The sequence below is a fragment of the Cladophialophora yegresii genome, assembly GCF_000585515.1.
Source record: "Cladophialophora yegresii CBS 114405 chromosome Unknown aczIN-supercont1.2, whole genome shotgun sequence".
NCBI classification, from domain to species: domain Eukaryota; kingdom Fungi; phylum Ascomycota; class Eurotiomycetes; order Chaetothyriales; family Herpotrichiellaceae; genus Cladophialophora; species Cladophialophora yegresii.
In genome coordinates, this window is record NW_006913046.1 from 3,228,769 (window position 1) to 3,245,151 (window position 16,383).

At 54.0% G+C, this 16,383-nt stretch overlaps 6 protein-coding genes across 6 annotated transcripts; 2 read left to right on the forward strand and 4 right to left on the reverse strand.

The window, feature by feature from the left end:
• Nucleotides 1-168: 168 nt before the first annotated feature.
• On the reverse strand, nucleotides 169-1,494 carry A1O7_03091 (ferrochelatase; the record flags this gene model as incomplete). The annotated part of the gene is made up of 1 exon (XM_007757117.1): nucleotides 169-1,494. One exon carries the CDS (start codon nucleotides 1,492-1,494, stop codon nucleotides 169-171), a length of 1,326 nt encoding a protein of 441 aa, XP_007755307.1.
• A 388-nt stretch (nucleotides 1,495-1,882) lies between these two features.
• A1O7_03092 (ATP-dependent DNA helicase 2 subunit 1) lies at nucleotides 1,883-4,007 on the forward strand (the record flags this gene model as incomplete). The annotated part of the gene is made up of 2 exons (XM_007757118.1): nucleotides 1,883-3,446; nucleotides 3,508-4,007. 2 exons carry the CDS (start codon nucleotides 1,883-1,885, stop codon nucleotides 4,005-4,007), a joined length of 2,064 nt encoding a protein of 687 aa, XP_007755308.1.
• A 558-nt stretch (nucleotides 4,008-4,565) lies between these two features.
• A1O7_03093 (lysosomal acid lipase/cholesteryl ester hydrolase) lies at nucleotides 4,566-6,889 on the forward strand (the record flags this gene model as incomplete). Its single annotated transcript, XM_007757119.1, has 2 exons — nucleotides 4,566-4,600; nucleotides 4,654-6,889. 2 exons carry the CDS (start codon nucleotides 4,566-4,568, stop codon nucleotides 6,887-6,889), a joined length of 2,271 nt encoding a protein of 756 aa, XP_007755309.1.
• An 826-nt stretch (nucleotides 6,890-7,715) lies between these two features.
• On the reverse strand, nucleotides 7,716-10,601 carry A1O7_03094 (uncharacterized protein; the record flags this gene model as incomplete). The annotated part of the gene is made up of 1 exon (XM_007757120.1): nucleotides 7,716-10,601. The coding sequence occupies one exon, from the start codon at nucleotides 10,599-10,601 to the stop codon at nucleotides 7,716-7,718; it is 2,886 nt and encodes a 961-aa protein (XP_007755310.1).
• Nucleotides 10,602-11,290: 689 nt separating this feature from the next.
• A1O7_03095 (uncharacterized protein) lies at nucleotides 11,291-11,884 on the reverse strand (the record flags this gene model as incomplete). The annotated part of the gene is made up of 2 exons (XM_007757121.1): nucleotides 11,291-11,679; nucleotides 11,788-11,884. 2 exons carry the CDS (start codon nucleotides 11,882-11,884, stop codon nucleotides 11,291-11,293), a joined length of 486 nt encoding a protein of 161 aa, XP_007755311.1.
• Nucleotides 11,885-13,013: 1,129 nt separating this feature from the next.
• A1O7_03096 (uncharacterized protein) lies at nucleotides 13,014-14,888 on the reverse strand (the record flags this gene model as incomplete). The annotated part of the gene is made up of 3 exons (XM_007757122.1): nucleotides 13,014-13,081; nucleotides 13,144-14,563; nucleotides 14,613-14,888. The coding sequence occupies 3 exons, from the start codon at nucleotides 14,886-14,888 to the stop codon at nucleotides 13,014-13,016; spliced, it is 1,764 nt and encodes a 587-aa protein (XP_007755312.1).
• Between the last annotated feature and the right edge of the window lie 1,495 nt (nucleotides 14,889-16,383).

The window sequence follows — 16,383 nt, forward strand, 5'->3', positions numbered from 1 at the left end:
AATTATGCAATTGTACGGCAATTAAACTACCGTACATTGAGCCGGAGTGTCGAGTAAGTACGCCACTTCTATGCCGAGTATTTACATGCATATGGAGATACGGCATATCAGCCAAGTTATTCACCGACCCCCTCCGTTCTTGTTTGTCTTCATCTTCATCTTCCCTCCTTATCGTACAGTCGGCAGGATCTTGGCCTGCTCGCCGGCAAAGAAGCGTTTCTGCTCGAGACATCTCTCGCTCTTGCAGCCCTGGCACCGCAGGCCCATCTGGCGGGAACAGCTCTCCCCGCTCTGGAGATGCTTGTGGGCAACGTCTGCGAGGGCCTGGATGAACACGCGGTTCCCATTCAGAGACTCGGCGCGCTTAACACCTGGGTGGCCCTTTGCGTCCTCGTGCATGACCTCCTGGTCCAGCTCGTACAGCGTCTCGATGTGGTCCGAAGTGAAGGCGATAGGTACAAGAATGAGGTCTGTCTGGCCACGCGCGACGTACTGCTTGACCGTGTCGCTGGTCTGGGCACCCAGCCAGGCCGAGGGCCCCACCTGTGACTGCCAGCACAGGCGGTACGGGTTGGAGTGGCCCAGGCGGGTCATCACCGCGTGCACCGTGGCGGCCACTTCGGCCGGGTAAGGGTCGCCCCGGTTTACCACGCTCATGGGCAGCGAGTGGGCGGAGAAGAGGATCACGACGTCCTTGCGTCGCTCGGGCGGGTATTCGGCCAGTTTGGCCTCGATGTTTTGCGCAAACGCTTCGACCAGGCCCGGGTGCGTCGGCCACCGGTCGATCACGGACCATGTGATTGCGCCTTCCGGGTCTGAGGTAGTGGCAGGGGTCATTGATTTGCCGTCCCCGACAACAGACCGCTTCCCTTCGAGCCGGGTGCGCCATTTCCACAGCTCGTTCAGTGACGACCCCGTCGTCGAGCAGCTGTACTGCGGATACTGGGTGAAGGCGACGGCACGGCCGCCGCGACCGCGTCCAAAGCCGTCATTCAGCAGGGTTTCGTACATCTCCTCGGTCAGCGGGTTGGCGTACCGAAAGGCGACATAGGGCTTGTGCGGCGCCGTCTCGGGACTCATCTTGTCGAGGAGCTTGCACATTTCCGAGCACTGGTATTCCGACCATTTTCTTATGGGGCTGCCGCCGCCAATGGCCGCGTATTGTTTTTGGATCTTGGGCGTGCGGCGCCGGGAGATGAGAGGTCCGAGATACCCTTGAAGGGGACCGAGGGGGATGAGGTCGCCGTCGGCGAACAGGCGGGACAGGAAGTCGCCTACTTCGGCGGTGGTGGAGGGTCCGCCCATGTTCATGAAGACCATGGCTGTGGGACCCTGGCGCGAGGTGCTGTCTGGAGTGACTGGAGGGACGACGGAGGCCATCGAGGCTCGTTGGATCGAGGAGGGTATTGACACGCCATTGTGGCCAGGCAGTGTCCAGGGCTGCTTCGCCAGTTGGCGGGTGAGGCGGCTTGTCGAGGTGCGCAGCGGCGACATGGTGGAGATGTGCGCGGTGGTGAAGGTGCTGGTGTAGATGCTGGTGCTACCGTGCCATGAGGGGGACGGATGTATCAGAAGAGATTTGAGGATTCTGGGGGCTCAGGTAGAATGAGTAGTGTGAGAGTGAAGGGTTTCTTTGACTTACATACTTCTCATGCGGAACACTTTTCGCCGCGAAGTCAGCGAGATGTTCTTCCATGACGCCGATCCGTCAACCGCGGCCAATCAACGTGGCCCGATTGGCGTCACTCGTGCAGCCTTGTCGCTCATGTGACTGCGCGTCTTCAGCCTTGAGGCGCGACTGCTGCCCCAGACGCCCAGGCATTGCATCACTCTTGGATCTTCCCAGACTCCGTCCTTTCTAAATGGCTAATGGGTATGCAACATGGGTGACAATATACCCTATCGGTCGAAAGACAAGCCTGAAGACTCTTCCCGCGGCGATGATCTCGACGACGAGGAAGAGGAAGTTGACGAGACGGGCTACAAGACAGTCCGCGATGCGGTCCTCTTCGCCATAGAGGTCAACAAGTCTATGCTGAAAGTGCCACAGTCGTCGTCCGGCTCGAAGAAATCAGACAAAACTTCGCCTCTACTGGCAGCATTGAAATCTGCATACCATCTGATGCAGCAGCGCATCATTGCCACACCCAAGGATCTGATGGGCATCCTGCTGTATGGCACCGAAGCAACCAAATTCTACGGCGAGGACGAAAATTCCAAGGGTGGCTATTCGTTCCCTAATTGCTACCTTTTGACTGACCTGGATGTCCCGGAGGCGGATGATGTCAAGGCGCTGAAGGAACTGGTCGAAGCAGAGAATCCCGAGTCCAATCGACTTTTTAGACTTGCAGAAGAACCCGTGTCGATGCACAATGTCCTCTTCTGCGCCAACCAGATCTTCCAACAAAAGGCGGCAAATTTCACGTCGAGACGACTGTTCGTCGTGACGGATAATGACGACCCGCATTCGAGCAGCAAGGAATCACGTTCACAAGCAACTGTTCGAGCCAAGGATCTATACGACTTGGGCGTGACCATTGAACTGTTTCCCATCTCTACGGCTGATCACGCCTTTGACACGAAGTTGTTCTGGGACGACATTGTCTACCGCTCATCACCGTCTGACCCTGAAGCCATCGTTTACAACCCTCCATCCATTGTGGACGTTGACGGCTCAAAGATGGTCAGCGGTGGCGGCGATGGCATCACACTACTTCAGTCTCTGTTGTCCAATATTCAATCCAAAATTGCCCCGAAACGATCGCTCTTTTCCTCAGTGCCCCTCGAACTTGGTCCGGATTTCAGGATCTCGGTCAAAGGTTATCTCTTGTATAAGCATCAAAAGCCAGCGCGGAGTAGTTACATCTACCTTGGTGGCGAAAAACCCGCGATCGCGACGGGCTTCACGGAAATGGTGGCTGACGATGAGGCCGACCGCAGAACGGTGGAGAAAGCGGAAATTCGAAAGGCATATACCTTTGGCGGAGAAAAGGTTACGTTTTCAGCTGAAGAGACGCAGCAACTCCGCAATTGGGGCGAACCGGTGATCAGGGTGATTGGGTTCAAGCCGATGGCGAGGCTGCCGATGTGGGCAAACATAAAGAACTCAACCTTTCTGTATCCGTCTGAAGAGGACTTTGTTGGCAGCACGCGGGTGTATAGTGCGTTGCACCGCAAGCTGTGCAAAGACAAATTGTTCGCAGTTACATGGTTTGTGCCGAGAAAGAATGCGGTCCCAGTCATGGCTGCTATGGTCCCAACATTGTCGGCCGAGGACAGCGAGGACAAGTCCAATCCCGCAGGAGTCTCTGCCACGGGTGCGCCCCAGGGGTTGCATCTCATACCACTTCCGTTTGCGGATGATGTCCGACAGAATCCGCCCTCAACACATGAAACGCCAGTTCGGGCGCCAGATGAGCTCGTCGATGCCATGAGGCCGATCGTCCGTAAGTGTGATTCGGAGCTTGGTCAAGATGTCTCGAGGAAAGGAACTGACAGACGAAACAGAGCAACTGAACCTTCCTAAGGGCATATATGACCCCTCTAAATACCCGAATCCCAGCCTGCAATGGCATTACCGCATTCTTCAAGCCCTCGCCCTGGACGACGAAATCCCCGAGAAGCCGGAGGACAAGACGATACCAAAATATCGCCAGATCGACAAGAGAGTGGGTGTGGAGGCGATAGAATGGGGCAAGGTCCTGGAAACAAGCTTCCGACGATACCTAGAGGACAATCCCGATGCCGCCTCCACAGGATCAAAGCGTCCTCCGAGCAACGGGACCACAGCCCAGTCTACGAAGGCAGGCGCAGGCAAAAAGGTCAAATGGGAAGATGGCAGTAAAGGGATTGATGAGGCGCAGATCAGACAGCTTTGGCAGAAGGGTCAGCTTGCAAAACTGACAGTTGCCGAGTTGAAGGAGTTTGCCGCAACGGTGAAGATTCCTGTCACGGGCAAAAAGGCAGATATCGTCGAGAAGATCGAAGGCTGGCTGGAGAGCAAATGACGTGACGCCGGATTGTTAGAACATGATACCCTATGAAAAGTGCAGTCTAGCTGATAGTGATCATTTGTGTGGTCAATCATTGCAATCTCGGTCACAGCCCCGGAGGGACCTGACTGACATCGCACCCAAGATCGACTACCATGTGGTCACTCTCCATTCCGATAGACGATTTCCATACATCATGGTATTGCTGTAGAGCAACCTCGTAGGAATGCTTTTAGAAGGAATGTTGGGTTTTGCGTTGTTCATGTAGAAAAGAAGAAAGTCAAGAAAGCAAAAGTCGCGCCAACGAATTTTATGGCCTCGGTCCGGAAATGGTTAGACTGGCGCCGTCTTCGGAAGAGTTGCCGCACGCAGACAATGACGCAGTGACGCTCCGGCCGGTGCGAGACGGTGATTGCAATTGGAGAAGCCGTGATTGTTGAGACCGGCGCATGGACTCAGCAGGCCTGGACGCATGTGCGTTCCTGGACTCGTCCTCGTAGAGACTAAACATTCTGGGTCCATGGCCTCGGACGTTCTATTGTCGCTGTAGCTGTCTGATCTTTTGCAGGCACTATGGCGCGAGTGCCCTTCATTGGCAGGCTGTTTTGGTACCGTACTCTCAAACGTCTTGAATTGCTGCGCCCTAGCTGACCGTGTGTAGGAGGGAGTACCTGGCCCTGTTTGGATCCCTGATACTCGTTGCCCTTGAAGTGTTCGTCCGAATTATAACCCTTGGCCTGCCCCAGCCCGTTATTCGGTTCTGCTATAATGCGTCAAAAAATGTCTTCAACCGACTGTCGTCGCAGAGATCCAGACAAGCCCGGTCTGAGAGGAAACACACCTATACCTCGATCGCAACATGTTCCGATTTCACCGAGCTCTGCGGTCTCTTTGGATACTATGCTGAAGAGCACGTCGTGCAGACAGGAGACGGATACTTGTTGGGCGTGCACAGGCTGCCCTTTCGCAAAGGAGAAGAGCATTCCGGGATGCAGGTCAATGTCGGAGCAGACTCGACCAGGAAACCCGTGGTGTACCTCCACCATGGTCTGCTGATGAACAGCGAGGTCTGGGTCTGTCTGACCGAAGAGGAACGATGCCTGCCCTTTACGCTGGTGAACCAAGGTTACGATGTGTGGCTGGGCAACAACCGTGGAAACAAGTACAGCAAGAAGTCCACCAAGCACTCCCCAATGTCCTCCCGTTTCTGGAACTTCTCAATGGACGAATTTGCCTTCCACGACATCCCCAACACCATCGACTATATCCTGAGCACCACCTCTCAGCCGTCGCTTTCCTATATTGGCTTCAGTCAAGGCACTGCTCAAGCCTTTGCCACGTTGTCTATACATCCACAGCTGAACGACAAGGTCAATTTGTTTATCGCCCTAGCACCAGCCATGTCTCCAGCTGGCCTGAGCAATGGCATTGTTGACGCCCTTGTCAAGACCAATCCCAATGTCCTCTTCCTGGCATTCGGCCGCAAATCCATCCTTTCCTCCGCAACCATGTGGCAGTCCATCCTCTACCCACCCATATTTGTCCGTCTGATCGACATGTCCCTCAGCTTTCTCTTCGCGTGGTATGGCCGCAATATCACCGTGCAACAGAAGCTTGCCGCCTACCCTCATCTCTACAGCTTCACCTCCACGAAATCTGTGGTCCACTGGTTTCAGATCATCCGCAACAAATCATTCCAGATGTACGACGACGACAGCACCAACCGATTCAGCATTGGGGCAAGCAACCGCTACTACAAGGTGGCCAAGTTTCCGACTAGGAATATCAAGACTCCCATCGTGTTGGTCTACGGCGGAAGTGACTCGTTGGTGGACATTCGTGTCATGCTGAAAGAATTACCCCGTCATACCATTGCCACAGAAATCCCACATTTCGAACACCTCGACTTCCTTTGGGCCCAAGACGTCGATACATTGGTATTTCCACACGTCTTGGAAGCCCTCCGCTACTACACTCTGGGACGGACATCGAATGGCAATCAGAAGGGGATCCTTTCAATTGCCGACACCGCATATCTCCATCGCCGCCAAAACAGCAGTAGCAGTGGCGCAAACTGGTCAGAGGACGATTCCGCTGGCGGATACTCAGACTATGAAGGCGCGTACGAGTCGCCCCGGACACCGAGAGTCAAGAGTTTCGCCCAACAGCAGAGAGAGAGACAGTACCAGCCGTCGTCCCCTATCCAGACCCATAATCACACACATGCGCACTCGCCCCTGCAAAATCAATACCAGTTTGCGTCGCCCACACCAAATAGGCCGGCAGGTGGCAATTCAATGTCGTGGATGGAGGGATATTACAGACTTCCCAAGAAGGAAGCACAGGCCGCGTCTGCCGCAAATAGCACAAGGAACAATGATGAGGACCCGGAGGTCGAATACGAACGATATCGGGATCGTCCACAGGAGACTTCGACGGCGGAGGCGTCAGAGGCAGCACAAGCGCAGCAACAACGGGATGAGCATGATCAAAGTCCTCTGGGCACTCACCACGACGCTTCCAGACCTCTATCTCAAGACATAACAACAAACTTCGGGCCCGCCCTCTCAAGTTCAAGATCCCTCGCGCAAGATGACCCCAACGCCTCACACCAGGACCTGCGCAATCGCGCCACATTCACGCCCAGCACGCACCAGGACCCTCCCAGCAACGCGGCTGAAACGGCAGAACATGGGGACGCAAGTGTCAACGAATCCAAATCTTCGCCCTCAGACCGTCGACGTGGCTCAATCTCAGGCGGCAGTCTCGCTGCGAGTGGACGCTCCACGCCAGTAAGCCGAGGCACGCCGCCCAGTTTCACGGCGCAGGGGATAAGAGTAGGCAGCGCCAAGCCCAGCGTGAGTGCTGCCACCAGCTTAGGGGGCGGCATACCTTGATAGAACGCGATATACTGACTGCATCGGTTGTGTGTCCAAGACGAGTTCAAGATATAGTAGATCTACCCTGGATCACAAGGATTAAAGAGATTAGAAAGAAACACGTTTCTGTAGACAGGATTTCGATTATCTTCTTGTCGATCTCAGTGGCCAGAGCTTGTCCATGGATTGTCCAAAGTATGTGATCTCTAGAGACAAACTGTCCGTGAGGACCGGATACACACGAATCTGATGGGAATACAGTACAATACGTCAAAACCCCGACGGCAAACGACCAATACAAAATACCCACTGTACGTGTTCAGTTCTCTGAAGCTGCTCCCCGCCGGGTCCCCCTACGCAGACGTACCTGGTACATTTGATCTGCATTCGGTATCCCAGTATAGTAAGCAAGATAGTGTACCGTCTTGTAGGGGTAGGTATTGTACCTTCCCTTACTGGCTCGAGGATCAAATAGCCAGCCAGCCAGGCCAGACAGCCAGCCAACCGCTAGGCAGCGGTTCAGTAGAATGTACATGTAGAATGTACATGTAGAATGTACCTAATGAGCTTGAGCTTATGTGTGGAGTACTGGTATGTACTTCGTAGATACGGAGTACTCCGTACTTCTACTCGGACTGCGCGAGCGTCACTCGTCAAAGTACGAGTTACAAGAGACCGGCCAGTACGTTGATTTAGTAATGGCCTGGATATCGTATGTATGTATACATAGTACCCCGTACATTACGTCTGTCGGTATGACATCTTCAGTCCATGCGTCTAGGTATGGCTTGGCCGACCCATACATCTAGGCTTCTAAGCGGTCGACATGCTACCGCTACCGACTTTATTTCCCATCTAGATCCCACCCCTTCCACTCGGGAAACCGAAACCTCTCCTTCCTCCAGCTCCCCTGGTCGAGCCACCTCCGTTTAATCTCCTCGTACCGAGTCCTCAGAGGGCCCCCTTCAGGCTTCTTGGGAAACGCCATGTCGTCCCAGAGGGTCTCATTGTCGACTCTCCCGAGCTGAGTCACGAACTCGCACAAGCACCGGAAATGGGCAGTCCACGGTATTTGGTCCGCACGGCCGGAAACCGCCAACAGCGCCGTCGCGGCCGAGTCTGCAGAACCATGCGTCGAGACCAGGTAGAGCCACTTTTTGAAGAGCTCGGCATCGAAATGTGCGCCGCGCGGACCTTGAACGTATCCGCTTGCGTGTATGTCCTCCACAAGCCCGAGGACTTCCGATGAGTATTCGGAGCCGAATCTTGTGACGAAGTGATGGAGGACCGAGTGGTCGACCGGCAACCCGTCCTTGTCGCGTCGATGGTAATGTTGTGCTAGTGCCGTCGTCAAGTCGCCTATCCCGGGTGGGCGCCCGTGTCTGTGGATCTCTGGAAAGGTGGTGGACTGTGCGGCCTGGCTGACCCGGCGTCGATCTCTCAAAAGCGCATCCCGTTGGTTCTTGATGCCAAAGAACAATATCTTCATTTCGCCCCGGAATACTTTAGCCAGATCCACGATGGAAGAAATCTGCACGGCAAGGTCGTTCTTCAGGCTCTCGACGACCGCGGCACTAGAGCCTGTCGGCGTCGGCATGGCGCGGAGGTCATAGGCACATTTCAGCAGTTGATCCATCGTCATTGAGCGGATTTCTTCATCTGAGATTTCGGCTGATGGGAAATGGGCCGAGACAGCACATAACCTCTGACTCAAATCTGCTTTGACGAGGTCCACGGCGAACTCCCTGAAGGCCGGGCCGAAGGGATCCTTCCGATGCCCGTGAGCGATCGTCTGGCAAATCTTGGCTATCTCTTCACAGCTGGCGTCAATCTCCGTCAAGGTGTTGGTGAGCAACCATGCTCCTTGGAGAAGATCGAAACCGGAGCTTACTCTAGGAAATGCCTCCTTGAGAAGGCGCAACCATTCAGCAGCCAAGTCGTAGCGGCAATCTCGAATGAAGGCACAAATAAGTGTCCTGGAGACATGATTCGTCGGTACCAGGCCGGCGTATTTCATGGCGTGAACGGTAAAGTGGAATGATCGAGCGGCTGGATTCTTCGCAATGTGTTGCAACAAGAGCCTTTCGAAAAAGCGTCCATACTCAATGGGTTGGCTCCTGGACCTGTTTAGGGTGTGGAACTTGTCAAGCATGGATTCGACGATGGCCCAGTTGCCTTCGCATGCATTGAGAAAGGTATACTGCTCGAAAAGAGCCAGAGAATCGGTCGGCCCGAACTCCGCTGTGAGTCCTTCAAGCATTGTCTCCGCCATTTCTACGTCCCTCGCGCGGACAAGAGCTCTTAAGACAGGTGTGACGAGGTCCTTGGATGGGACCAGTCCACTGCGTTTTGTAACGTCGAGAATATGGCCCAGTTCCCGTACACAGTCAAGAGTACTGTGTTGACCCTCACAGTAAAATTGCAGATACTTGACTGGCAAGTCGAAGATTGCAGCCGCATCCACAGTGTTTTTCGCGGAAATGGGAAAGAGAACCTGCCCCATCCGCTCGGAAGAAGGAACTGTCGCTAGTAAATGTTGTATCAGCAAGAAGACAGGTCGGACGTTGAGATCCCTTGGATTTCGGCATGAAGCCTGGTATGTGTAGAAGATGGCTTCCATGATCGTCCAGTTTAGAGTACTAGGCTGGCTGGTAAAATGTCTCATGACAGCTAGCCATTTCCGTCGTGATAGATGTTTTGAAGCAGTCTTTCCATCTCGTATGAACCGGTGCAGACTGGACAATGTTCCGGGGGCTAAAATGTTTTTGGCGTGGTTGGAGAATTCTTTTGGCGTTGCTGCTAATTCGGCCTCGACGTTGGTTTGCGCTCTAACGCGTGGCATTTCCTTGAGCCATTCTCGAAGGTGCTGGTCCATAGTCTCATCGCTGTCGAGGTACCCAAACAAGTGTGTCTCGATTGGTCCTGGAGAGTGCGTTAGATTATGCTTCGGCGAAGCCAGGCTCGGGCTCTCCATGCCGGTTGCTCCTGAGAAGTCCGACGATTTGGACTGCAGAACCACGACCGGCGCTTGAAAATTGGCTTCACCCTTGATGCTGGATACCCGATCAGATATATCTACGGGTTGAAGGTTATCTTGTGGTAGTGGCGGCTCAGGTGAAGCGCCTAGAGGTACAGGGGTTGGAGCACCTCGGCCCTTGGCTGTTGCTGTGGTGTCTGAAGCAGGTATATCTGTATGTCTCGCGTCGGTATTTCCTTCACTCCCATCTTTAGGACCAATGTACCCGACTGGCTTGTCCGGGGCCGCATTTCTGGCTTCACCAAACGACTGCTGAACCACCAGATTCCGGTCGCCAGAAGGCTGAGACCAATGTTGAAGTAATTTCTTGGCTTTATCAACTTCGACTTGTTGCTGGGCTTTGGGCCGGCTAGATGCTCGATAATCGGGCACTTTCTGATGCGTGTTGCTGGCCTGAAGAATCTTCTCAAAAGTCAAGCTGTGTGCACCTTTCGTAGGCGTCGCTCTCGGTTGCGAAGCCCCGCCAGCTCGAGGATTCGATTCGCGGGGAATGACCTTGCGAAAGAATTGTATGTGCTGGGCTTCAAGCTGGACAGGAGGTTCCTTGGGAATGTCGTCGTTCGGATGCTGATAGGGCTCTTGAAGAGCAACAGCCGAGAATGAGCGTGTCGTGTTAGACTTCTTCTTCCTCCTCCTCTTTGTGCCTCTCGTGCCCAAAGTAAAGTCTTCGCCTCTTTCCGCCGCCTCGATCATATTGTGCAGTTGTGCGGCACCCCTTCCATGGGAAAGGCTTCGTATAATCCTCTTCGACTCGAGAGCTTGTTCCGCCAGGTGGACCCTCCTGTTGACTTCATGATTGAGAGTCGCTACGCCGCAGACACTGCCTATAGTGCTGACGACCAGGACAGGAGGTGACAAGGCCAGTCGACGTAGAGCTCGTAGGGCATTTTTCGAAGGAACGACAGATGACCGACAGGTCAACGGGGCGGAGGGATTCATGACAGCCTCATACCCGTGACTTTATCCTGCTGTAGACCCGGCTGAGAGCAGTACATCTGGGCTGCTTGGGGACCTGGTAAACTTTGGTGGCTCGTCTATGGAGACGTTGGCGATGCATGATCATGCGATCAACAAGTCCTCGAGGTCCCGCCTGCGGAGATTCAATTGCCCTACGCAAACCTGCCTAAAGGCTGCGCCGTACGTACACCTGCGTACCTGATCCTCCGTATTGTCTCCTCGGATTTCTACGGAGGACGAAGTACTACGTACCGTAATTGGGATTTCTACTATTGACTGGCGTCAACGAGTAAGATGGGTATGAATCAATATGTGTTCGCAATACAGTGTTCATGAGGGTATACTGTGAACAATCCAAAGACCAATGTTAGTTTCCGACGCCAATAAATACATGGATTTTTGCCTTGACCCCTAACTTGTCCCAATCACTCGACGCCGATACTTTTGACCTGCACAGTGAACTTTTGAGCCTTATCTTGGACAAAAGCAGTGGTAGGGGAGATGTGGCCGGTGTCTCCTCTGCCGCCCATCGTGGTAGGCGGAAGACAATCGCGAATGTCCTGGAGGAACTTCGCAAGAGCTTCCTCATAGTCTCCCTGGATGCATCGATCCCACTCATCCCGCCGACCGGTCTCGTCTCGCCACAGGCTCTCGGTGACGACGACCGTCAAGTCCGATCCGAACAGCGTCTCTTCGCTGCTGTTGCGAGCCTGCCACTCGATCGCGATCCGACGTAGCAAGGCAAAGTTCCAGCGCAGACGGTGGCAGAGGACCTGTAGTGGTCTGGTGAAGTCGGCCCGGTAGTTTCCCAGCTCTGGACAATATTAGTAAACCCCTCGGCACCTGTTCGGGGTGTGTGTCCGCGATGAACAGATGCGCCGGTTGAGTGTTTTCGACGCAGAGAGATTGCTTTGCGCCGCACCATTGAGTAACGCCGGAATGCAGCAATCATGCTGTTGTGTGCTCCTCGAGCACGTCAGATTCCTCTGGCGCAGTCGGTCCACGGTCGCCGGGACCATGGTTCCATCGGCGTCAGGGGTGGCTCCCAGGGACAATGTCGGCAGAATAAGGTCTCCGGTTCCAACCATATTTCTTTTCTACGACGTTCGAGGATGGCATGCAGGGACCTCGGCGTAGGCGAGCGGTCCTCTGTCGAGGGCTTGATGATCGACAGAGCGGACCCTGAAGCTTTTTATGCCGCCGTCGTTGTTTACGCCTTGATCGTGCCACGAGGAAATGGCCACGCTCGCTCTCCAACACATTTAAATTTCGAGGGTCTAGAACTTCAGACCCAAAGTTCTAGAACCCACTCGCTTATGCACAGCCTGGCCATCCTTGTGTCCGGGGAAGATACTTCAACAAGTCACAAGGCAGAGATGCTTCCCACAGCACTCTTTTTCATGCACCACTTCACCTCAGATGCCCATTCGGATCTCTACGGGCGAAACCCGGCGCGCGTCCACCTGGGATGCCCTTCCCCAAGCATTTTTGGAATTCGGATCTTGACCCACACACCGTGTGTGAAGCAGGCACAATATTAGCACTGAGAGGTGTTGGGACACCTTTCCCAAGAACTCTTTGTCATATAGATGTGGTCTAGGAATCCGATTGAGTGCTCGAGAGGAACTTCCCAAATGGCCTTGTGACATGCAGATGCAACATCAAAGACGCCCGCTTGGACTACACAATTCTACGAGGCTTCTCCGCCTCTGAACCGTGCCACTCCCGCATGACACGATCAAGACTTCAGTTCTAGACTCAGCAGCAGAATCATCCCCTTCGCCACGACCAGTGCGCCTCCCCGGTCTAGGCTGACATTCCATTGCCAAAAGGCTCACAACGAACAACATCATAGCAGAGATCCCGAGGAGAAATGGCGATAGAAAACAGAAGTACCAGAATGGAGAAGGTGTAAATCCCGCCCTCATCTGGTAAGGGCGATCGCCCAGCCATATCCAGCGATCTGGGAAAAGCTTCTTTCTTGTCACACCGTAATTGTATACACCAAGGTTCTGCCATGTTGCCATAGGCAGAGCAGTTCGACCGCATCGGGGCCCCCCAAAAATGCGGCGGATCATCCCAGCGCATTCAAATCATGCCACCTGTCTAGAACTTCGTAATGTAAACAGCGCCAAAAGTACACTTGGATTATCCAGAATGATGCGTCGGGTCCTCATCTTCATCTAGATCGACAGTAGATGGCTCGGCGAGATACACTAGATGTTGTCAGCGTCAGACCAAGAAATGCAAACGCTCGTATGTGGGAGCGAAAACGTACCATTTGGCCGCAAGAACCAACTGAAAACAAAAACAATCACGAAAATAGAGGCCAGGCAAATGAAGACAATGCCCGCATAGATGCCCACCGTCTGGCTGTAGATCAGATTGAAAACTGTGGGAGCCACAACACGAGCCAGAGCATGCAGCAGGCCTGACGCGCCCAGCATTTGGCCTGTTCGATCCGCCGGAATATGTTTTGTGAGTGATGACTGCAAGGTAGGCGATCCAATACCACCCAGTGATGCAATCATTCCCGAGACAACCATGACCGCCCCAGTCGGCCCTATGGCATAACCAATATAACCAAGAAGGTCGAACAGAATGGCTCCTCTGATGATCCAAATGTCAAGCATGTCGGAGCCCTTGTGTCCTTTCGATTGCGAGTGTTGTGGTCCGCGGAAGATCCTGGTCAGGAGGGGGAGAAGTAGAAGTAGCCCCATAACTCGACAGACGTTGACGGCGGAGAGATACATGCTGGCGTTAACTGCCGTCCAGCCGAAACGATACTCGGCATAAATGATGATGATCTGCATAGTTCCCATGGCCACTCCAAACATCATGGTGTCAATGGCTGCAAGGACAAATAAATTCTTGCGTAGTGCCGCACTTGATCCAACGCCAGTCGGTCGGAGTACCCACAACGGCTCGAAGGGATTGTAGTTCTTGATGGTGGTCCACCAAGAATTGCCTGCGGTCTCGGCTTGGGCGAAGCGTCGTTTCTCTTTGGCTATTAACTGTCGCTCCTTGGACAGCGACTCGGGCACGGCGAACAAGACGAAGAGGATAAACCATGTCTGACACGCGAGTGCAATGTAGAAGACAACCATGACCGTTCCGGTGACCTTGATAACGTAGCCCGCCATGACGGGTCCAATTGCTATGCCTGCAAAAAGGGTCCCATGAAAATAGCCAAACGCCACGTTCCGACGCTCAGGGGGCGAGCAGTCCGAGGCGTATGCGAAGGTCAAGGCGAGCGCAGTGGTGAACGAGCCACAAAGACCATCGATCAAGCCGCCGAGGAGCAGCCAGTAGACGGAGACACCACCATTGGTGGAACCCACAATGATGGTGATGATTTCCGAGGCGAGTGCGCCGAGAGAGGCACAGACCATGACCTTTTTCCGCCCGACCCGGTCTGAAAGCGACCCCAGATGAGGAGAGACAATGGCGGAGAAGATGCCAGAGAGAAGATTGACGTAAAGGTTGAAATTGGCGACTCGGGACTGAACGTGAGGATCTCTGCATTGCGGATTCTCCTCCCCCAATACGACCGGTAGGAACTTGAACGTGGGGTCCTTCAATGCTTGCTCGGAAAGGTATTGCTTGCAAATGAGGTCGAGGATCAAATATGTCTTGGGCACGATAATGCCGCCGAATGCAACGGAGAAAGGGAAGAGGGCTGGCAGGAGCCAAAATATCTGAGTTCATCAGCATCTGTAAGACTCGCTTGAGGAACACCGAGCATACCGAAGGTTTCTTGTACCAGGGAAGATCGCCGGCGCCATGGGCTCCCGTCCAGGGCTCATTAATGGCCCTCTCATAACTACTTCTGGCTCTGGTGTATGTAACAGGGTTCTTGCGGCGCTGTCGAGGGCTCATCAAGGGGCTTGTCTCGCCAGTATCATCGTCCTGCCCATCCCTGACATGGAACCGTGTATTGATTGTAGTTGCGCCGTGCGAGTCTTCTGCCAATATGGCCTCCTCTTGCGCCTCCTCTGCAAAGGCATCTTCGGGTTCCAGCATCTTGTGAGAAGGGAGGTAAGAAGTGCGACGGTTCTATTACTTGTCGGAGTCCGGTCGGAGTCAGTGGTATCTGCGAAGGCCTCGTCTACCGTGTCGGTACCACCATCCTGTTGTAAGCGAGCGATTGAGCAAAAGGACGAAATTCAAGCGTCCGGCAATGAACCCGACGTGATTGATAATGGTCAATCTAATCACTGCGACTAGATACACAGTCTTGACGTAATGTATGCATTGGCCGGAAGGAGCGATTTCATGGAGGGGACTGATTTATTTGGTGGCAGTCGGAGCACCGCCAGCCGGACGAACTTGTGTTACGGAGGACGGAGTGAGGTTTTGACTGGTACATCTACAGAGGGACGGGAGCGCCATTGGGGGCTTCGGGCGGTAGCTGTGGGCATGAATTCAGGCTTCAGCCATAACGGCAAATGAGAACGAGGGCCTGAACAGATCTTCCCCTGTGTTCAGAGGCGCTGTGAGTGGCCGGAGATCTGCCTACGGATCGTGTCATGTAGCCGACTGTAACCCGAGAGACGCCTATTGGTGGTCCCCAGGCCTTTGGGGGCTGCTGCCAGATAAGAATCTCACCCTGGGCAGCCCTAAACTCAGAAAAGGGGGAGGTGTCAGCATGATCGGAATGGAGCCCCAGCTGCCGAAGTCCCAATGGACGGCATGCAAGCAAATGCACAGCCACGTATGGAGTACACTGCAATTACTCCGTACTTTGTTGCGAATACAGCAGCTTGACGATCTGAGACTCTTGAATTGTGTTGGACTTCTTACGTCCTTGTCCCTCTCTAATTACCCAGCACAGGGGCTCATGGCACCTCAGTCTTCTCCTTCCTGAATCTCTGCCCTCTTGCTCTGCTCCGAACAAGGTGGTCGTCCCATGCGCACGTCGAACCACCCAGCTCAGCAATGAGCAGGACCAACAATATGGCGACAACACCATGCTCAGTCTGAGCATCTATCCCTCCAGTCCATCGCCACCACGCGCTGTAGACGTCCTCCATACCGCGACCAGCCATTCGGGCCCAACATTGAAGCTGAACTGGGCAGATCCACAACATGCATTTGCAAGCAGGATTATCGAAAGATCCATTACCATTCATTCATCACACGTAAATAGACACCATGATCTTCCCCGTTGCCTTCCTCTTTGACTGGCTCCGTCCAGAATGGGTCATGCAGACAATGCTTGCGCCCTGGGTTCATCCCCCGTGTGAACTTGGACAGGTCTTTTGCTTGACCGAGACGAAGTATTTGGTCAGCGTATCTCTCTAAATTGTCAGGCTGCTCCACGGCAAACCTGGCACTGCTGGTCTAGATCCTCGTCGCTGGTGCTGCAAACACGGTCCACGCCTATCCAAAATGCCGTATGCACCGAAATGCGCTGCGACGCCTGAAGATGATGCTCACCCAACAACCATGCTCCAGAGCCCTGTCCAGATGAACAAGGCTCGAAACCAACCACGTCCAGATCCAATGCTGATGGAGA